General features: G+C 38.2%; 1 protein-coding gene across 9 annotated transcripts in view; it reads left to right on the plus strand.

The window, feature by feature from the left end:
• Positions 1–23,299, plus strand: part of CTNND2 (catenin delta 2) — a 676,745-nt gene that overhangs the window by 627,171 nt on the left and 26,275 nt on the right. For 7 of the 9 annotated variants that reach the window (XM_086740367.1, XM_086740369.1, XM_086740375.1 and 4 more), the window contains 3 exons: positions 6,864–7,074; positions 10,317–10,401; positions 16,657–16,782. In XM_086740367.1, coding sequence (XP_086596493.1) covers positions 6,864–7,074; positions 10,317–10,401; positions 16,657–16,782 — 422 coding nt within the window. The remainder of the gene's footprint in view (positions 1–6,863; positions 7,075–10,316; positions 10,402–16,656; positions 16,783–23,299) is intronic. The other 2 variants (XM_086740370.1, XM_086740372.1) reach the window with 1 other exon arrangement.

Below are 23,299 nucleotides of genomic sequence, written 5' to 3' on the forward strand. Positions count from 1 at the left end.
GAGGAAGGCAGGAAATACATGAAATGGGAAAGTTGCATTTCTGGAAACAGAGAAGCTGAAGGAGGAAGGTGGCAAGGTTAAAATGCTGCTACAGGAAAGAAAATCTATGAAGGATCATGGATCTGAAAAAGCAGTTTGCTGAAAAGCAGTTGTTGCGTTGCACCCAGTTGTGATTTCCCATGGCATGTTCAGGATAAAAATACCAAAATGCTTCTCTTTGGCCTTTGTCTAATGCTACTAGCTTCTATATGTACTGCTCTTCCACCCCTATTATGGCTGTGCCCTTTGTCATTCCTAGTTGTCCTCACACCATAACTTTCTCTTGCAAAATATAGAATCATAGAACCAGTATCTTTAATCTTTTTAAAAACATCAAAGCTCCTATGTTGATTACTTTTTTAGATATTTGATTCTTTTACAAGCAAATCTCATTTGATATTGCCAACACAGATATTGGTGGTTCACGTACTTTCATCGCTGTATGAAAGTTTGACAATTTCTTCCCTGAAACCGTAAAAGATGACTATTCCTGCTCCCTGTAGGGCTTTGTGTGCTGCACTACCTAGCGCTGAATTTATTCTTGATAAAAAAGGTTTTAAAAAAAGAAAGCCAATGAATGGCACGTCACATACAATATGTCAGGGAAGATATTGTTCCTCTTTGTCGTGGTCCATATCAAATACCAATCTTGTATCTTGGAATCTTGCTACCTGTCATCAGAGGTGGTGGAAAAGTGAAGAATGTGCATCATTTTTCTGAGGGGAAGAGAGAATCTTGAGACCTCCACTTGATCTTTTGTTCTGTCTCAGTAGCCATCAGCAAAGTGCACCTGGGTGCTTGCAGCCACAGGAGGTCATGTGTGTGTAACATTTTTTAATCTTTCTGTCTTCTCCAAAAATAATTTATCTCCACAGTCTTAAAAATTAAGTTTAAATACACCTGCAGGGAGGTGAAACGCAGCATTGTTGTCTGCTCAAAGCACTCATTATCCCAGCTTAATGGGCAGACTAGGGTTAATGTGAAGCATCTAAAGCAGTGGCTCCAGCCCAGGAGTTTTGAGGTCCTTACTCAAACCAGACAAAGGGAAGAAAGAGTTGCTGTATACAAACTGTTGTGATTTACAGCCCCTTCACATGCAATGTAGGCTGCAGTCAGCGATTCTAGAGACTATATATAATGGATAGGGGTGGATAGCAAAATTACTGGCTCAGTGATTGTGGTGGAAAGTCTGTCCTGGAAGCAATCACGTCATTCAGTGCTGAGCAAGAGGGCATTAAACTTTGGAGTGGCTAATGACCCTTATTTCAGTTTGTGCTGCTCTGTTTTCTGAAATAGGGGTCCTCCTTTATAAACCAACATTGTCACGTCAGGTAGATTATTTCTTGTTCTTGACTCACCTGCAACTTTCCTGGTGCTACTCAAAGTCTGAGGAGTAATCATCTACTCACAGGAATAAGTGTCTCAACCTCAGTACTGCAACCTTTCTTGCTTTCAAAAATACAGCTTTGTCTCCTTCCATCCACTAACTTTGCTGCTGGCCCAACAGCTCTGGCATTACCCCGCTTTATCTTCTTCAGTTTGCTTCCTCTGTCCCACAAAAGAACTACACGTTTGGCTTAAAGACTCAGTCTGACAGCATTTCTTACTTCTTAACCTATTTTGCCTTTAAAATTTGGGGTAGTTTTTCCCCGTCAAGTGTTTCAGTGGCAGAAGAAAATCTCCCTATGAAAACTAACAAACCTTTACCCTCTTAGATCACGTGGGATTCACTGCTACTCTGATGCCTACAAAATACCTTTCACTGCCTAGGCAGTCCAAGTCCAGAGTTTGCTACATATTCTACTAAGCATAATCCTTTTTTTGCAGGCTCTTACACCCTACTCTTGCACCTCAAGATTTACACTGAAGATTTCCAGTGTTCAGAGAAGGGTCACAGTTCTTCTGGCACAATTACCCTAAGGGCCACTTTCAGATGCTACCCTAGTACCAATTGTGGTTATCAGTTGCACCTTAAAAAAACAGTATCTGAGAAGAGAAAACATGGTGCACAAATTAACTCTTTATCAAATACAGAAGTGATATTTCTGCCACTGCTATCATGTGATGAATACGCTGTAATTTATTAGACTCTCAGTTAAATGCATTGACTCGTTATCAAAATTTGTTCCACCCAAATTAAAAAGTCAGTTTTGGCACATTTATTAAATAATGATTGAAAGTAATAATAAAAGCTCTCACAGTAATATTCTTTCCAAAAAGACTGTTCAGTACGGAAGTTGAATGGTCTTAAAAACACACAAGGATTATAAAAATGCACAAAAGCATATGTGTTAGAGCCAAAGGAACAAGATTCACATTTATTGTGACGTACAGACACCAGTAGTTCTGGAACAGGGTATCTGTATCATTGCAACAAAATATGGTGGCGTTTTTCTATTTTTATATTATCTAACTACACAATGAGAATCAGTGGGTATCTTTGAGGGGGGAAAATGGTGATGTATTACTTTTGTTAGACAAAGCTCTACTTCTAGGACAGGGTTCTTAGTTTGGATTAACATCTGTTTGAGGTTTCTTGTGTTTTCAATAGGTTAATTTTCCTAGTCTTGTTCTCTCAAACTAGGAACCATGCCACAACTATTTATTAAATGTGCCCATGTGTCAAAGTCATTTTTCACAGATGAGTGAAAATGGAAATGAAGTCAATGGGGTTACATCAGCAGTGAATTTGTCTCAAGGCAATAGCAGGGGAAATACTTCCAAAAGTGGAACCTTACCTGTGATGAATTTGCTCCTGTTAGATCTGCTAGAGTAGTTTGCTTTACTGTTTTTTTACTGTCTTCCTTTACTGAAGGCAGAATCTTTCTTAGGACAGCTATCAGTTTGATCCTATGAGGGAAAAAATTTCCTGGATGAAGTAACAGAGGAATGTACTAAGGTGCTAATGAGACTTCATCATGCAAAGGAAAAGGTGTTAAATCTGCGTTGTTGAAATGTTTAGTAAGCAAACATTATCATCTTACAGTCAAAGACTTAGTGTACGGTGATAGACGAATTCTGCTTTCAATAGAAAACAGTGATGAAAGTCTTATCTTAGAAAAATAGCTTCAAAATGTTTAATGTCAGAAAAATGCTGTCCCAAGCACCTACAGGACAGCCCCTTTCCTGTGACACTGCCCCCAGGTTATGCCCATTAATGTCTTCTTTCCTTTATGGGTGAAATGGAAGAAATAATAATGATTTCTTTTTTCCTTGTCAAGCTGGTGATTATGTTTAATCATATTATGTAAATCCTCTTTAAAAGCATCAAATCAGTTATGGGTCTTATAATGTAACGTTGCTCAAATAAAAAATCAATTTATTTGTAGATCAAAGCAGTTCTGTATGAACCCTAACAAAAATTAACAATGCTATTTATTTTTAATATAATTCTCACATACATCCTTCTCTCTTCCCAGGACCCTCATCAATTCTCACTTTCTCAGCTCAGGGAGACTTCTTGAGCTGCAAGTTGAATTCCCCAGCCTTCCTACTGGTAGTGCTAGATAAAACTTTGCTGACATTAGAAGACTAGTTTCCATTTATACATTTCAGTCCGCTTTCAGAAGAGGTTCTTAACAACCCCCAAAAAATTCTAAAAGCAAATGCTCTGCAGATTGTAACATACACTACTGCAAAAGTCAAGGATCACGTGTGTTGTCAGCTGTGTTGGGCTGATGTAGCGGTAGCTATGCTTTCATTGGCGTTACTTGACATTTACACCACTCTTAACTAGAGTAGGATTTCTTTTGTAGTTCATGCTAAAAAACATGACTCTTCTCTCCTTGTCACCTATTGTAAAGCAGCAGGAACATAATTGAGATGAGGGAAGTTAACTGGCAACTGAAATTTTTTTTTGTGAATATGGTACAGGAATGTACTAACTAGATATGGTTTCAGAAAACACACTGGGAATACAGGCCAGTTACTGTGGATTATTTTTTACAGTATATAAAGAATATTCCTTAACTTCTAGCTTTTATGACTTAATGCTATATTAAAGAAAAGGTACTGCTTTTTCAATAGAAGTTCTTATGTTTTGAATTAAATTAAATTAATGTAACTTTTTTTTTATGGCTAAGACAGGTGATTTTCTCATCCCAAATATATTTTCAAGTAGCTAACAAAATGTTCAAAGAGTAAAATCACAGAAAATGTGTTAGCAGTTACATTTGTTAATAGATTTTAAGACCATATAAACAGTGACTTAGATTAACTCTAAAGTGTGGCCATTCCTCGCTTCTTCCAGCTTGTGTGCCACCTTTTTCTGGTGAGTATCTGGAAGGACATCTTGAGCCTTGATGCCTGCCTGTGCAGTCAGTTGCTTTACTTGCGTGTGTGAGCAGCAATGTTGGAGGTGGCAGTTTTGGCTTTCCCTGCACTTCAGGGACAGGCCAGGGAGGAGGAAGCCTGTCTCCCATGCTTATTGTGTTGATTTGAATTTTCCTACTGAGCTTTTCCTGATAGCTCCAAAGCCCTTTTTTATTTTAAGAAGGGTCTTATGTGTCTAGGCATGTGTACTGGTATGAATATTATGTTGCCTGGATTACTAGGCCAGTTCCAGCAAAATGGTTGCTTGGAGCAGCCATCCAGATTTCCTTATAGCCAGTGCTGAGGGACATAGTCTTTGGCTGCTACTGGAATGGTCACTGTCATCTGGTTCCACCAGAAGACTGAGGTGGGGAGATGCTCTGTTGCCCTTTAATTGAAGTACGAAAGGAAAAAGGAACATTGGTCAGTTCTGGATGTGTGTACAGAGTACAGCAGAAAGCCTCACTGATCTGATTTATCTACTTGTACGTACTCCGGACCAGTGAGAGACACTACCTTAGAAGAATAAAAGCTACAGCGCATGATGGTTTATTTATTTGATACACAAGCTTAATTTACTATACACCACAGACTGAAGTAATCATTGTACGTGATAAGTAACTATTAATGTGTTCATGTTACATAGAACAAAAAGATGCAGATGCAAATAGCATTTCAGGCTGTTCTGGAACAGAGTTTCATATACGTGTAGGGGAAAAAAAGATTTTCACTTTGCTCAAACAAACTATTTCTGAAAGAGAAAGTCTGTACCACATCTGATATTAATAATATTGCTGAAAAGCTAAAAATGCAAATGACCAATAAAATATTAAGTGCAAAGAAATAAAAATGTTTGAGGACAAGATTTGTGCTTTTATTGCAGCGCACCGGTAAGATTAAAATCATACTGCACACATTTTATTGGTAATGTTATTTTTATAATCAGGAATGTTTTTACATGATATAGAGTGAGTAGTTTCTAAGATCTCACATTACCACAAAATCTATTTGATAACCTTTAAGTTTAACATTTCAGCACAGAGATTTTAGCTTTTATCTGTATTATTAATATTCTGTTCCAAATGACTGGCTGTATTTCTAGCACAGCAGGCAAAATAGTGAGAAATAAAAATAGTTTAACACTTGATAGTTAAAAGATGTGATTTCCCTTTTACCTGTGCTTTCAAATATGGACACACACAACTAGATTTATGAATTCAGAAATAAGATTTTTAGTAAGTACTCATAAATACTAATTGATCAGAACTTCTTTAAGTTATTATAATATCTGATTAAATTATCATATTATATACAATAACATACCTGAATAATTCATTCAAAAAATGTGATGTAGATTAGATTACTAATTATATTTATTTTTCCCATTTTTCCTGTCCTTTTCATCCTGCGTGATACACTCATGGTGATTGCTGAATGCAAATTCCTAGCACAGCTGCACTGAAGGTGGTTCAGAGTTGTTTCACTGACCTCAGCAACAACTTCATCAGGCCCTCACCCTCTCTGATCTTGTCCTCGTGACATTGCAGGACAGAGCAGCCAGTTTCCTGTAATACTGACCCTCTATAACTGGTGTGAGGCTTCTCATATATCTATGCGGGTGCTAGCCTTGCCCTACATTTATATATATTTACATTTACATTTATACTCTCTCTATATATAAATTCTCAGAAGCTACTGAGAAATCTATGTTTGTTTAAACATGAAAAAAGTTGGAATAATCATAGAATCGTTTAGGTTGCAAAAGACCATTAAGATCATTGAGTTCAACCATAATCAACAGAATTTCTTTTTCATGTCTTCAGTTCAGTGTGACCATTTTAAAAATTCATTGCACCTTCCATTTTAGATTTTAAGTTCTGGAGGCTACTGGTACATAAGGTAACTCCTAACTAAATATCAGACAGGAGTAGATGTCAGAAAGGCTCCCTTTCTGGTCAGTACCATGCATGCAACTAAGAATGTGTGGAAAACATTGTGTCCTCTCTGAGCAGTAAAGTCTAAGAAACGCTAATAAAGCCAGTTAAAATACTGCATGTAGTATAGAATTAACCTTGTACAGTGAAACTGGTCCTTCACAGAAATAACAGCATCATTGGCTTTGCATTCACAATAGTGCTTTTAACAACTGATGCACATTTTATTTATAGTAACAAGTTATGAGTTGTGTGGACTCAAAGTTCTGTAAGTTCTGGTATTCAGGTTATCTTTATACATTACCTGGCCTTTACTGTCTGTTTCGTTCTCTTGAGGGCATGATATGTCCATACCCAAAGTCTCCAGCTATTAAGAATATTAAGAGAGTCCCTAACATGTGAAATGCTTGAACATGCAATCGTATAAATGTGGGTTGTTCCAAAATGGTATCAGTAGCCAGTTAGATTACATGCAATGATGCAAATGATGCTAATAGTCTTGCATGTTTTCCCTGTACTTCTCCGTCACCCTTTATTGCTGTATCTTCTGAATTCTCCCTTCATTTTCTTTCAACAAAGGCAAGTATGCCATGAGGGATCTGGTCCACCGACTGCCAGGCGCTAACAACAGCAACAGCTCGGCAAGCAAGGCCATGTCTGATGACACCGTTACTGCCATTTGCTGCACTCTGCATGAAGTCATCACTAAAAACATGGAGAATGCCAAGGCCTTACGAGACGCAGGCGGCATTGAGAAACTGGTTGGCATATCTAAGAGTAAAGGAGACAAGTATGTTTTGCAAATCACCTTGCACCTTATTACATCTCCAGTAGTTATTACTAGTCCTGAATGTGTTTGCCTCCTCTGTGCAATCGTGAGTTGAATTATTTAGTTTCATCAGAAATTATGAGCCCAGTGTGAAAGGTGACAAAAAAACAGATAATAGCAAAAGTATCTGCTGTGGTTTATTTTTGACGTACCATCAGCAACTGCATGTGCGTTTAAGAAAGAGTAAATGTCTACAGTAACTGCTACCTCTGAGCACTTCTAGAAGATACCGATAAACGTTAGGGACTAGAGCTGTTGGATTGGTTATGCAGGTGGAGGGATCCTGTGAAAGGAAGGGACCTCACTGCAGTTCTGTTACTGCTCCTCTTGCTCTGGGAGTGAAGATTGTAAAGTCACAGTCCCTCTTCACAGCACCCTTTTCCCTGCCACGAGCTTGCTCATAAGGTGGGGCGTAGTAGAAAAATGGATCCATGGATTTCGTAACACCTTGCTGCGGAGGGAGCATTAGGATACCTACAGGCTACTTTGTGAGGCACCAAAACATAAAAAAGTCTTACACACAGCTGTGATGTTTTCAGAGCAGCTATGATTTCTTCTTGTCTGTTTTCTTATGTACACACTCTTCTTGAAGAGTTTACTCTTTATTCTTCTTTTGCCTAAAATAGTTCTCATATTTGTCAGCCTGCACAAGTATAGTGTGATGGGACTATGGCAGTTTGAAAACAAAAACCTTTCACTGTAGTGTACAAAAGCCATCAGTCCACCTTCTCAAAGCTGTCATCCCACAGCCTACTGCAGCATCACAGCTCTAAAAGAGCCCCACAGAGCCAGGCCACAACCTGAAGGAAAGATTTATGCACCCTGCATTTGGTATGAGAGCTTATGCTCGCCTATGTGATTGGGGCATTACCAATATAATGTAATCTCATTTTTTTTCCACTGTTGTCACCCTTTTCATATCAAATTCATTATTGAAACATTCTCACATTTTAATTATGAGGGGTAAGAAGTGGTAGTGTAATGAAGTATGTGATTCCATTTGTGCAAGTTCCCCGTGTTCTGCCAATTTATTTACATTTGCATTTTTATTGTTATTAAATCTGTTTAAATTCTTTACTTATATTTTCTATATCAAATGTACTGATATTGCAAGGAGGTTCATATCCATTTCTCTTTAGTTCAGTGTGTCTTTCCTCAGAATAATGCATTTGTCTACCTATTTTTTATCTGATAAAGATTATAAATACCTGTTGAGTCTGACATTTTCAGTCTCATGGGCAGTTTTAGGAGGATTGAAGGGTTTGATTCCCTGTCAAAGTATTCCTCATAACTGTGAAAGACAAATCTATGGTGAACATATTTAGCCCAAGTAGTGCTGAATAATTCCAAAATGCCCTCCCAAATCATGATACATGTCCCTCTTCTCAGGTACTTTGAGTTGCAGTCTTAAACGGAAGTTTCAATTTTCAGCTTTCAGAAATGTTAGTATTGTGCACCATTGCTTTGGTTTGGTTTCTTATAGGTAATCTATTGTTTGAAATTCAGAATTACTGGTTGTTGGACTGATAGGAAATTCTGGCATTCTCAGTTTAATACAGTAAAACGCTTCATTGTGAATTTGTCTTGTCCATTGTGAAGTGTCTGCAGTATACTAGCCTGGCCATGCAGCCTGGGATGTATCAGTGCCAGGAGTGTGGGGCTGGCCCCGCTAGCCTTCGGAATATGCCCAGGGCTTGAGCGCTTTCCCTGTATGACAGCACTAGAGAACTGGTGTTCATAAGGTCATCCTGGCCAAGCCGATATTGGCTTCACATAGTTCCTGTTTCTCCTCAGGACTCACAGTATGGTTGGCAGTTATTTTCCTGGTTACTCCACACTACCAGCATGCCACTAGCCAGTACAACTGGGAGTATAATAAAGACAATTATGCTTGAAAGGGATTATCAAATCCCTGTTTATTCACCAGTTACCTACCTACTGCTGTACTCTGTGTGAGAAATGGAAGAAAAGGGGAAAAAAAATCACCCAATAAATTACTAGGAAAATACTGTATAAGTTAATTGAATGAGTTGTGTCATGAACATTGCTTTAGCAGCTTGAGTGTCAGCCTACCAGTGGTCCTTCTCAGAGGTCACAGGATGCACCAGAGCCTGATCCCTGAGAAGACTTCCTGCCCAAACCAGTGACGTATGCTGCTGGTTTTCTCGTTTCTCTTTGGTTTTGTAATCCATGAGCCTTTCTGCGTAAAACATTAATCACCTCAATAACTACACCAGACCCCATCAATCCTCACCCCAGGCTTTGGCCTTTGCAAGGTTTTCTAGTGCTCTGCTGCTTTATATGTATTACTGGTGCAGCACAAGGGCTTAACCACACAGTGTATGCTTCCTCAGTGGGCTGGGTTGTCTTCACAGTCCTTTTCTATTTGACCCTCCTTCACTGAGCTGAATGCTCTCTGTTTTGTATTTTTTTTAGTTACCTATCCCAGGAGGAATGTATGTCTCCAACTGATTGTAACAATACTTGCAGTCTTTCAAAAGGGCTTCTTTCAAAACCTTTCTGAAGAGAAAGTCCTTATGAAGTTATATATGGTTTTCAGCATGACATTACATTGCTGTCATTAAAGGGTAATGGTGTGAACAAGATGCAAGTCCTAATTTGGACTCCTAATGAAATTTGTCATGACTTTTTATAGTCAGCTGTATTTCTGCATCTTGGCTCTGCACTTCAGAAACAGTGCTCTTCACCCGTCTAGAGTGATTCTTTTGGCCACTGCTAAGAGGCACTAAATGCATTGAGCACACTGTCATGAGTTTGGCACCTTACGGAGAAAGAAACTGGCTCTAACTTCTTGTCCTTTGTGCCAAAAGTTGTAGCCAGGACATCTTAGATGCACATAATGCCAGCTGGGTCCTCAACAATTTTGCCAATTGCTGCCTCTCCCATTCCTCTTACTATGCTCTTGGCACAAATCCTTGATCTCAGTGTGCTGAGGAACACACATTTTGCTCCTCACTGAATAATTAGTACTATAGAAATAACATGTATTGCCCTTGCTTAAAAGCACATTGGTCTCCAAGATGCCAACCAAAGATTTTATGGTACATTTAAAAAGCAATTTTAACTGTTAATTTAAATGTGTAGCAATGCATTTGAAAATTAGGATGAATGGAGTTTTGTACTTAACAGTCTCTTTCTCTCTCTTTCTCTCTCTCTCCCTTTTTAATATATATGTGTAACAGGCATTCGCCAAAAGTGGTGAAAGCAGCATCTCAGGTCCTCAATAGTATGTGGCAGTACAGAGACCTGAGAAGTCTCTACAAGAAGGTAAGGCTTGGGTTTTTTCTAGATTTGTCATCTTTCATGTGGTTACCCAAATTTGGGGGCTGAGAGATTGTAGACCAAAACATTTATGTGAACTGGAAATTCACCTAGAGTTTAAAATTTCAGATATTTGGGGCTGTGGGTTCCCTTGTTTTTACTTTTCGCACAGAAATACCTTTTGAAGGTACATGTGGTGGTGAAAAGAGGATACAAACTTGATTTTCAAAAGAATTCATACAGAAAGTGCTGGATCTGACAGCCATGGAGAGTGAAGTCCTCTGCTCACAGAACAGACCTGTGCAAGCTGTCCTACTGTACCTTTACTTCTTACACTTCCCTACTGTGTCCTGAGAAAATTTCCAGATTTCCAGCCCTTCAGCTCCCAAATTTCCTCATGAGATTGTAAACAAGAGTATCTGAAGGAGTGGTGCTTAGGGACCAGTTACATGTGGAGCTGGGCTGAAACTTCCCGTCAGCTGGCAAAAAGTAGCATCATGTATTTGGTTTTCAGACAGTCTGTGGAGTCCATACCATTCCCACATGCTTGCTAACCTCTTAAAAATTGATCACAATACATTAATACAGTCCTGTGAAATAACATCCTATGTAGCTTTTAAACGTAAGTGTCTACTTAGTAAAATGAGAACACTTAAAGTAATTCTTGCTGAATATTTCCAAACTCTATGTGAGTACACAGATTTAGTTCTCAAAGATCTTCTTGCTACATGGAATTTCACAGCTGATCCGATTGATATTTGTATTTGTAATCTCAGCAAAGAGAGCTAAGGCTTCACGTGGCAGAAAAGTTCAGGTCCTAGTTAAGGCTGACACATAAGGATGAAGTAGGGAAGGTTCACAGCAGCGTAGTCTGTGCTGTATGTATTAGATCTTAGTTATGTGAAAAGTATGCACCGAATCTCAAACTGGCAGAAGCTGACCTTCTGTTTGAAGTGCTGTTCTTTTGCATGCCTCAGCCCTGCTTGTGTCAAGTCTGAGGAGTAAGGAAGATGATTCTTGAGTCTCTCCCGTTGTTCACTTCCAGTATTTTCAGTCATCCTTGGCAGCCCTAGGGATACCATATGCGAAGATGTTCCAAGTAACGAGCTGATACTCAACTGTCCCATTAAGAGGTGGGAACAAACATGAACTAGACGAGGCATTTCTTGACGCAAGGCAGTAACACACTGGAAGTGTGCATAGCCTGACTTCTGTGCATGTGGGTGGCTGCACTGTAGAGGCTGAACTGTATTGCACCATTATCTCTTAGAAGCTCTTAGAATGTCTGGCTCATTTCCAGCCTTCTGTCTGTATATACATGCTGTGATGGAAAAGCGGTTTCTGGGGTTGCTCCATGCATGAGGTGATCTATATGCTGTATGGCTTCTGAGTATACTGCTACCTAAAGGACATTCTGTTGGCTGCCAAGGTGAATGCGTGGGAATGTACTTACATACTAAGCATGTTTGGGTACTAAGTACCTTGCATGCTTAAAATAACATTTTCTGCAGCCACAAATACAGATTTGTGGTATGGAATACAGTGCAGGCTAGCCTTTGAGGTAGCTACCAGGACACTCATTGCAGGCTCGTTGTCTATTCTCAGGAAGCATTTTATTAATCTGTATATTGGCTAATTCCTACAGGCTTCACAAAATCTTAAAATGAAGGTCAGTCTCTACTACAAATTTATGTATTCATGATATACCATCACATATGCTGCTAAGCATTGTATAAGTATGTTCAGATAGTTAATTTAAGATACTCCTGTTTATTAAAAGAGTTATAAAGTCCATGATATTTATTAATCTTGCCGATAGTAGGCTGACTTTTGCTAACTGTCTGAGCTTCAGTACTTTTGCAAAAGTTTTATGATAGAAAAATTAGAAAAGATTGCATTATACAAATAATCAGCTAGTTATGTAATATAAAGATAATGGGTCAATGCAATTTGCTAGTAAAAACGAGTGAGCATAGAGTTGACAGTATAATATGATCATCACTTTGCAGTATCTTGCACTTGCACAGCCTTTTTTGAAGTGCAGGTAAATCCCATTGCATAACCATCAGCAATTTCTTCCTATGTACTGAAGTAGCTATACAATTACTTTCCAAGAATTGGTGGCCTACAGAGAGGCACAATTTTGTATTGTAATACAAGGAAATTACAAGCATCACATCACATTTAAGAAAAAGTAGCAGCATTTAGCTTACTGTTTGAGAAACAGTGTAACCAAATAGTTTGATTTGTGCTATATTTTAGAGCTACATGTTTACAGTAGAGTAAGGAAAGAGATAAAAAGAAATAATGTCCTTTGTATTAATGAGGAAAGAAGAAAATACGTGTTTACTGCTGATACAGTAGTAGTCAGTATACTTAGTCCAAATATGACTGCAGCAGCAAAAACACGAAAACCTCATTCTCTTTTCTAATGTTGCTCAGCATTACAGGAATTCTCCCATAGCTGGCAGAATATAAACTGCACTGACAGAAAGTCCATCCAGAGTTGGGGATTGATGTGGTCACCTAATGACTTACCACACCCGTGAAGGACCAAAAGCCGAGAAGTGCATAGGCACCAATTTCCCTCTTGCCACACTCACCGATGAACTCCTGACTGTGAAGTGGAGAGAAGTGCAGGAGTCTGAAACTAGTCCCCCACCTGCTGCTGGGCTGCCCTAAGTAGGGTGTACCTGCTTCCCAAGCTCCATCCCATCATGGGTGAGCAAGCTCTTCAGCTTTAACCAAGGCTCTAACATTAATATGCCTATGTAGTGAGACCTAAATTAAGCAGCCTCTAAGGACGCTGTCAAAAATCAGCTGTCACATAAAAAATAGCCCCAAATTAACAGATTTCAGATTTTGCTAGGTGTGTTGCTTAAAAAGAATAGTAGTGTGCACAGATTTAATTGTGCCACTCAGCGTCTGACAGATATTGCCTGTTTCTCTGGTCTACTCAGCCAAAAACTGCAACAGCAACCACAATGACTCAGTTAACTTCATTGTCCAAATCAAGCAATATACGCCATAGTGTATCTGGCTAAGAATACAAACAGCATGTTTTGACAACACAAAAATTTAAGGTCCTATCTATCCTTTTTATCCTGAAATATGCAGAATTCTTCCACAAGCGAGGCAGAAAGCATAGAAGATTAAATCTGGTAAGCCAAGTTAAGCTAGAGATACAGATGTTTCTGGAAAAAGTTTCATGCTAGCCCATGTGCTTTGTTTAAAAAGGAAGGCAGAGCGGATGGACAGAACAAACCCTGCAAGCAACATAGCTCTGACAGTCCAGAGCTCAGAATTCTGGTACCCAGGAACTTCTATGCAGTGGGACGATCCTGCTCCCAGTGAAAGCAATGAGAAGGCCCCATGGATTTCATAAGTCCTTTCTGTAAGGCCTCAAAAGCAAGAACTGGAACTTTTGCAGCCAATTGCACTTTGCTGGGGAGACAAGCTAATTTGTCTGCAGCATCCAATGTGTCCTCGGATTCCCAAGATCCTATAAAAAGTCAGAATTGAAGGTTGTGTGTTGCTTTCAGTCAGTCTGCTGGAGCAGGAACATTGTGCCCATTTATTAATAGCTAATACAACAGGAGTTGCACTGTTTGAATTCTTGGTCTCTCTTCTCAAATAGCTTTATATTCTATAGAAAGCATGCTAAGGTGGAGACACTAGCTTTTCTAGATCAGGAGAATGATGGATAGATTTCTAACTTCCTACAGCATGAGCTGCAAATTTAAGAGAAGGAAGCATTGGCTTTGTTATCTTGGCTTCCACTGGGAAAGTTCTGTAAGTCCACAATACCTTGTGGACTGTGTTTGCAGAGCTATGTCATGCCCCGTGCCCAGAACTGACAGGTTCTATCGAGTGTACTAGGATTTCCAGTTCATAGTTCTGCTGTGGCTTTAATGGGACACACAGTCTTGTTAGGCTGGGTTCACGTGGGAGAGGCGCAGAAGGTAAACAGCATTCAGATCTGTGAGTGAGATGAGTGTTTACCGTCCTTTGTAGGCTTGTGCTTTGAGGAAAGAGGATTTAATGCCCTGGTATGGTTAATCTGGCACTATCCTAACACTGTCAAAAAGAAAAAGTTATTGAAAGCATCAATGTTTCCAGTCCTGAAATTATAGGGGAAAAAAAAAAAGCTTGACAGACCAAGAGGAAGCAATGAATTTATTCTTGAAGTGAAAGAGTTGCCAGTCATCCCAAAAGTTTAACTTGCAGGTACTTAATAATGGAAAATAGTGTTTTGTTTGCTGAGTAATGGTGAAACAGAAACGTAGTCTGAAAACTTCCCACCAGGAAGAAAGCAAGGTTCAGATTCAGCCCCATGTAAACAGAGTTTAGATGATTTAATGTGATTTCATTTCTAAATATTGGTAAAGCTTAGCAAGTAAGAAAGAAGTGATTGTCACAATTTTTCATCAGTAGAAGAAATATTGTCTCCCAAAGAGTGACTTTAATGTCATGTCATTTTCAGACTTCTTTGTTCTCTACAAATAAGACTTACATTTTCATAAATGATCATTTGTCTACTTCTGCCTCTGTTTTTGTGAGTACATTCTGAAATACTTAAAATCTGATTTTTCAAAAGTGCTTAATGATCACATGGTCCATAGCCCCGTGAGTGGGTCAGTGGCATAGCACTTACAGAAAATCAGGTAGGAGAGCTGTCCCACTTGTCCCCATGCTTCAGACTCATGGTACACTCCTCTTCTTCAAGTATCTTGGCAACCTATGCAGTCAGCAGGAGAATTAAGTGCAGCTTGCAGTCTCCAGAGAGAGGTCCTTCCCCACTTTTGTTTGGCCGCCTAAGCAAGGTGAAAGGAGCTACTACACTATTCTTCAAAGACACCTGTTCCCAAGTGAGGAACACTGGACCCCACTCCAGTCTGTAGGCTGTTAGCTGATTGAAGATTTGGAGACGCCTTCGAAAATAGAGATGTTACTGTAAGAGAGCAGATTTCTGTTAGCTGGTAAGCTCTTACCTATCTCAATAATGAAAAAAAATAACCAGCTACTCTTAAACACAGATAGCTTGTTAAATTACATGAGGAAATTTGAGCAGAAGGGTTATGCTACATGAGCTTAACGTGAAAGAAAATTTAGTAGCTGAAATCAAGCTTAAATTAGCATTAAATATGTGTAATATTAAAGAGTTGGAGGACGTGTCAGGAATAAAATGTTTTCTATTAATGGGTTTGCTTTGCCTAACCACTTGGGCTCCAACAAACTATGTTTACATTCTATCATTGTGTTTACACTTATTCTGTCTTCCAGTACATAAGCAGAGATCAGAATGAATTTATAGAAATTCTTTTTCTTTTCCATTTATTATCCATTATAATAGAAATATTTCTCATTTTCACTTGCCATATGAATAAAAACACTTGAAACCAGAGAGGCTGTTAAAGGCGGTTGTCCTTCAGGGTGTAGTATGCCATTTACAGCAGGGATGCTATTGTGATAGGCATTTAATGAAGTCAGAGTAGTCACTCTGAAGATGGCCTTGTCTGTCATTGGCTGGAAAAGATATTTGGAATTGCCCGAAGCCTTAGAAGCAGTTAAGCTAGCCTGGATCTAGAAGAGGACTCTCTTTTCATGTGAGTTTCAGAATAATAAAATGATGACTCTATGAGAAGGTCCTTTATTGCTAAATGTTCCATGAAAATTGCCAGCAATAAACTTCAAAACTCTAATCAAGGAGTTTTAGAATCTGAAGTCCTTTCTTAAGTAAAATATACCAACTCATCCTTTTAAAATGTTAATTATATCAAGTTATCACATAGACTTGGAACACATCATTTGGATTTTCTTCTGGTAAGGTTATTGTCAGTCAGACGTCCCCCCAAAAGATGCTGTCTTTTGGTTAAATTTATCTAGTGAAAAGGTCTGTGCAGAACTTAAACCCTACATTAAGGATCTAAATTCCAAACCCAGTACATAATAGTTCCTAAAAAAAGTGACTTAACTTGAAAGAACTATTCATGTGCTCAGATTGTTTTCGAGGATATGTATTTTGCAGTGCTGATCTTTCAGTGGGGCTTAATTTATTTCTATACAATTGACAAGGCCTTTTTCAGATTATGTCGCCTTTTTAGAGAAAGGATGCATTAATTTAAGGTAAACCCCCCACTGTAATATAAAACTAGATTGTCATTATAGAGAAGGCATTGTCTAGAGCCCATTTTTATATTAACTATGAAAATGCAAGTACCTGATTAATAAATGATTGACTGATTGATTGATTTATGGCAGTGGGCGGCCCCAAGCTTCAGTGTGACTGATGACAGAGGATTTTCACCAACCCACCACTCTGGGTCATGGCACGCTCAGCATACTCTCTCCCAGAGCCAAGAAACCAGAATCTATTCCCCAACCCAGGTATTCTAGCTGTCAGTTGACCAGCGTTGAATTGTTATGTTTCATGCATACTGAGATTTGTACCCAAAAGAGTTCTACAGGAGACATTTGAATCAAAAGTACTGAAGTATATATTAGTATATATTGGTATATGGACTCATAGAATCATAGAATAGTTTGGGTTGGAAGGGACCTTTAAAGGTCATCCAGTCCAGTCCCCCTGCAAGGAGCAGGGATACTAGAATACTAGTATACTAGAGTATATATTTTTAAATTGTGCAATTTAATTTTCTGAACTCTGTAGGTTCTAGAGAGAGGGGCAAGTGCATTACATTCAGTTCCCTGACAAGTTTTCCAGCATTTCTCTAATCCCTTTTTTGATTGTCTGAACCTTTCAAAGAGAAAGACAGTTGCTGATAAGCCCTATGTTGCAGTAGCAGATTAAATTTATCAAGCACTTTCCTTTCTTTTCTGGCCCAATGATATCTCTAAGAAAAAAAACCAATAGCTATGTAATTCAGTAGGAGGATCCCAGGTAAACTAGTATATCTGTAGAAAAATCAGTGTGTTCAGGAATCAACTAAATTCTTAAAATGCTAATTTTCAAAATCTCTGTTGAAGATCAATGGATATTTCCTTCAGATGTAAGTACCTTTGGTGAGAATTAGCACAACTGAGCATTTTTCTTTTAGAGTCACTATTTAATTTTAGTTACTAAAATTCCATTTCATTAACCAAGTGTAGTCCTTTGTTTTCCTCCTAATATTTTTGAAATAATAAAATCTGACTCTGTGGCATTATTGCAAAAACAAAATACCTTCTGCATATGCACAGCATTCAAGTAAATCTGTGTAGAAGCATATGTATATCTGTCTGTGTATTATTATTTCTGATAAAATAGGTAGAGAAAATAGGAGTTTACGTGTTTCTGCTGGTCACAGAGGACATAGTAGTTATACTGTTTCTTTCAGTTTGGGTTTTTTTTTTCCTACTAAATTTGCCTGGAAAAGAGAGAAGACATCAGACAAGATCTCATTTAAATACTTCAGACATAAATATCTTTCAAGGTTAGGCTAAATCCTTTTCATCTTTAGCTAACAGGAATATGGTATTTAAAGCACCCAGCATTTCATCATCTGATATATGACATTACTTTCCTTAGTTAATCGGGAATTAAGCAAATTCCTGAATTTACTTTAAATAAAGGAAATGTGGAAATTTTATGTGAAATCAACATATTGAAGCCTTTTAAAGGCGTCATCTGAGTAATTTTGGGAGGTAGAGATTCTGTAATGAATATAGCAAAAAAAACATATCATCTTCAAGTATATACTTTCTCTTTTTTCTTTCTGTTTCAGTCTTTCTTGCCGAAAAACAATGTGTTATTCACATTTAAGTGAGCATCTTAAATGTGACTTTTTATCAAATGGCAATTTTGTTAAATACTTAATAATGAAGTTGTCATTGGTTTCAGTACAAGAGAAAAAGTTCTTGTTACTGATTTGTGTGTGTGTGTTGAATTATTATTAATTCTATATTTTATGCTGTATATTAGTTTCCAGTGTGCGTGTGGGATGGGTTTGCCTTTCCCAATGCACATGCAAATATGAAGTATTCCTTCATTAAAGCAAAGACATATTTTCTGTTCTGCAGGAAATAACAGGTAGAAGCTGCAGACCAAAGAATAATCTGTTCATCATTTCACATTCTTCTTTATGAAGCTTCCTCAGTGAGGAACTCTTTTAGACTGCATCAATGTATAGCAGAAACTTATCCTTTAACTTACCTCCTCCTTTGATTGCATATGCCTTCCCAGGGACTGTTTCTTTAAGAATCATTCAAATCTTTGTCAAGTAAATTTTAATATTTGTGGCTTTTTCATTGCCAGTTGCCTGCCTAAATAATATCCTCTTTGTCTATACAATAGAAATTTACGTATCATGAGCAAAATCATGAAGCCTAGAGAGGAAATTATGCAAATAAATTGATCTGAGCTATACAGGTAAAAACTTTGGCACGTGCGTAAGTATTCAGAAGTATTCACACATGGGAAAAAAAAAAAAGAGTGTTATCTGTGCTTGAGTTAATTTTTTTTTAAAAAAAAAGAGAGGGAGAGAGAGAGAGAAAGTCTCAGCATTTGACAAAACATAAATATATTAAGTGTCTTCAACTACCTGTATTACTCTAAATAATTTGACTAGTTTTATGAAGAACAATTTAGAAAAAGGCAATATATCTAAAATATTACAAAATGTTAGGGCAAACTGAGTTTTATTCTGATTTTATTTTATAATATGAATTTTAATTTAATACATTTTATTTTAATAAGTGAATTATCATTTCACTTGTTCAGTTAAGTAGATCATGTTCTAATTTTCCTAGCTTACCCATCATATCAAGTAATATTTTTCCTAGTTCCAACTCCCTTTGAGTTTATTACCAGCACTAGACACTATTAGGAAGAGAAGGGATTGCCATTATGCTGTTACATTTTTTTTTATATTTTACATGACCTAAAGAGAGTAGAAAATATTTTAGAATCAAAAATATTGTTGTTCTTACCTATATCATAATGACAACACATGATGAAGTATCAAAATTTGTGTTTCTGCATTGATTGTTAGAGGGAGATATTTTCAAATGTTCTATGCTGCTGAATTCCATCATGTTTCCCGTATAATAGACTTTATTTATTTTAATAATTTTGTATTTTACATAGCTAAACTCTTTGTGATACTCTCAACAAAGGTTTGTTTACTGTGCAGTATCACCCTCCATTCCTTTAGTCACATTTCAGTTATTTCAGTATTTATATGTTTCTTTCTAAAACATTTTCCATCTTCACTATTGTATTTAAAATATTAGCAGTAATCTAAGATACAGTTGTGCTGAATTGAAGATTCAGTACGGACGATAGGATTATTATGAGAACAGACCCATGTAGCTGAAGCGAGACTTTGCTCATTCTTACACTATTTTAGTGTGGGCTTTTTTACAGAATGATATCCAAAAAAAAATCAGATGTGATGACTAAGCTCAATTAAAGCCAAACAAATCACCTCCCTCCTTGCAAAGACTTGTATGTCTGTGTCATGACATAGTGGCTTTTTTCCTGGTAAGTATCTATATCAGTGTTTATGTATACATGAATGCAGGTGTGCATAAAATGTACTCATGACACAGCATGGACTGAGAAGATGCTGCCTTTAAGCATAATGTCTGAACAAGGAAAGCTTGGGAGTACCTAAAGGAATTAACCGTAATGATTCAAGCTGTGAGCTTAGAAAGTGTCTGCAGCTATGCTTGGCTGTTGCTTTTCCCAAGAGGGCCTGAAAGGCATCATAGTGCTTTCCTTTAACTTTCAGCATTGTAGCAAGTGGTAATTTAGCAAACAAATGTAGCAGTAATTCTTCTAAATCACCAGTAAGCGGTGTGTGGAATCTGACACCTTTCTCATCCAAAACCTACTAGACTGTAGAGGTGCTAAACAAATCAGGAAAGAAAGCTTGTCCAGACAGTTCTTTAGGGTAAGTGATACATATATATGATGCTAAAGCATCCTTAGCATTGATAGTGAGTCTCATGGTAAGCTCTGGTTGACTTACATGGGAACCAGTAGGTATTTTTTAATTGAAAGCCAAGTCCATTTTAAGGTTACTAAGTAGAGATTTAGGAGAGAGAAATTTAATCTCATAGATGTGTAAAGTCTGTCTCTAAAGTATTCCACCTTTTGAACTTCTCTGAAGAAAAGAAAATTTAAAATGCAGCCCAGGAGTCAGTATCTTTGACTTAGAGCCTTCTTTCTGAGGGCAGTTGTATAACTGAAGTTTCTGAAATATCCTTAGGGTAGAGATATGAGTAGGCATCCAGAATCTGGAGGGTTATGTGTAAGTGGAAGGTCACATCTACAGAATTTTTCTTCTCAAAAGTACGGTTCCTCAGAATGAGGTTGGATTTGAATACTTGAATGCAAAGTAGATGCCTAAGAAAATTATCTGTATGTCATTTGGGACTGGGAACAATTTCAGTCCACTTAAATAATGTATTGAAATTTTAAAACCAAATATAAATAACATTAATTAATTGGAAACAAAATTTAGCTGGATTCAGATGTACAATACTGAAAAGAATCCAAAAGTCTTTCTAAAGATTTTCAAAAGTCTTTTAAAGATACATGCTAAGAGAAAACATTTTTAATTCATGTCAGTGTATTTCTCCAAAATTCATCCAGGGAACATGGTTTCTACCATTCAGAACTAAATATCAGTTTTAATTAACTTGTATGCCTGATGTTTGCCTGTCTAGGTTCAGACACAGATAAAAACACATGTGTAGTAAAGAGTATGGATGAGAAACTCTGTCCCAGCAAACTTGAACCGGTATGTTGGATGGCTGCTTATAGTTTTGCAAATTAATCACAACAGTAGAACTTTTACGAGTAGTAATAGCATACTCAAGAAGCACAGAGGGGATGGAAATTAAAATAATTTTTTTATTATGGTAATCAAAGCATGTTTTCTTTTCAGAGGTGAATAGTTTAGCTGTGATGGTCTGATAAATGACACTGGGCAACTTCTGCTGATGCTCCTGTGTGTTGCGGTACTTACACTATCATCAGCCTCATTCTTCTGGGTCCTATAAGGAGATTAAAAGTGTTTGTTTAACGTGGCCAGTACATGTAAATTCAATCAAAGTTTGATGAAATATTGAGCTGGTGTATCAATATCCTATTTCCAGTTCTTTGATGTTCTACATGATCTAAAAACAGTTGGGGAAAAAATTGCTGGGAAGCCCTTCCCGTATCTTCCCTCTTCTCTTACTAAAACTGCTAAGAGAATTAAAAAATGGCCTAAATATGTCTGCCATTTCAGATTCGAAGAAAGAAACATTGTATTTTGAAAGGAGTCTCTTTTGTAGTGTGTGTGCTTTGTTCTGAATTGTTTTACTTTATTTCGTAGCTGATACAGTTCTTCTTGATAAAAGAGCTGTAGCTTCTTCTTCCTGCAGAAACTAAAGAAAAAAGGTTTCATTGGCCGTTTCTAAATTTTTTTTATTACTTTTAATTTTACAAAGTGCTCTTAGAGAAGGTGTCATGTTCCGATTTTGGATGAGAAGAAGGCCCCCTTGCGTTCTAGCCGACCTCAGACGAGTCTGGGAGGCTAGGGGCGGCTGGACCGACCTCTCACACACCGGAGCGTGGTTTTGTTCATATTCTCGGGAACAGAATTAAGACTCAAAACGGAGTCAAGTGCCAGGTAGCTTAATTAACCTGATAAGAAGTTTGTAAATGGAAGAGAAGGGAGAGAAAGGAAGGAAAGAGGGAAAAGAGTTTCGGTTGTAATAGCTACCAGGCTAGATTTCTCGGAACCAGCTCTGCATTCAGGTTTGCAAGACAACAGGAGTTGCCTTGCAAGATAACTGGAAGCCATTGCTTGGGTGGTGGCCCACTGTTTCAACAATGTTGAGACAAATTTTTGACACAGTCTTTTACAGAAGGCCAACCGCATCCTGGGCTGCATCAAGAGGAGCGTGGCCAGCAGGTCAAGGGAGGTGATTCTCCCCCTCTACTCTGCCCTGGTGAGACCCCACCTAGATTATTGTGTCCAGTTCTGGAGCCCCCAACATAAGAAGGACATGGACCAGTTAAGAGAGGGTCCAGAGGAGGGCCATGAAGATGATAAGAGGGATGGACCACCTCTCTTATGAGGAGAGGCTGAGAGAGTTGGGGCTGTTCAGGCTGGAGAAGAGGAGGCTCCGGGGAGACCTGATAGCGGTCTTCCAGTACCTCAAGGGGGCCTACAAGAAAGATGGGGAGAGGCTGTTCAGTAGGGCCTGTTGCGATAGGACGAGGGGTAATGGTTTTAAAATAGAGGGAGGTAGATTTAGATTAGATATTAGGAAAAAATTTTTTACACTGAGGGTGGTGGAACACTGGAACAGGTTGCCCAGAGAGGTGGTGGATGCCCCATCCCTGGAAACGTTCAAGGCCAGGTTGGATGGGGCTCTGAGCAACCTGATTTGGTGGGGGATGTCCCTGCTCCTTGCAGGGGGGTTGGACTAGATGACCTTTGAAGGTCCCTTCCAACCCTAACCATTCTATGATTCTAAGTTTGTGGTTCCTCTAAAATGAGAGTTGTAGGCTTTGGTGCAATAGTGTGTTCCTGTTTGAGTTAACAATACTAAAGCTCTTATTTACTGAATCAAAAACTCTTAAAGGTATTTCAGCAAAAAAAGAATGTACGTTTCTCATTATTAATCTCTAAATGTGTGGGCAAGCTACATATTCAAAGGAGCGTATCCTTGAAACTCATACAGTGTTCACTGGGATCTCCAACTGTGTTGTTCAAGTGTATTTATGCAAGAACTTTTGACCTAAAACCAAGGACAGCATGAGTTTGTCTAGTGTTTTTTCTAAACGGGTGCTGATTCCTCGTTTGTCATGCAGCTTTACATTTGAGTAAAATGATCCTCAGTTTTCAGCTACAGTGCCTCTCCTCAGGAAGCACAAAGTCCCAATGGCTCTTGATCATAGTCAGTA

The sequence above is a fragment of the Chlamydotis macqueenii genome, chromosome 2 (assembly GCF_036417535.1).
Source record: "Chlamydotis macqueenii isolate bChlMac1 chromosome 2, bChlMac1.mat, whole genome shotgun sequence".
NCBI classification, from domain to species: domain Eukaryota; kingdom Metazoa; phylum Chordata; class Aves; order Otidiformes; family Otididae; genus Chlamydotis; species Chlamydotis macqueenii.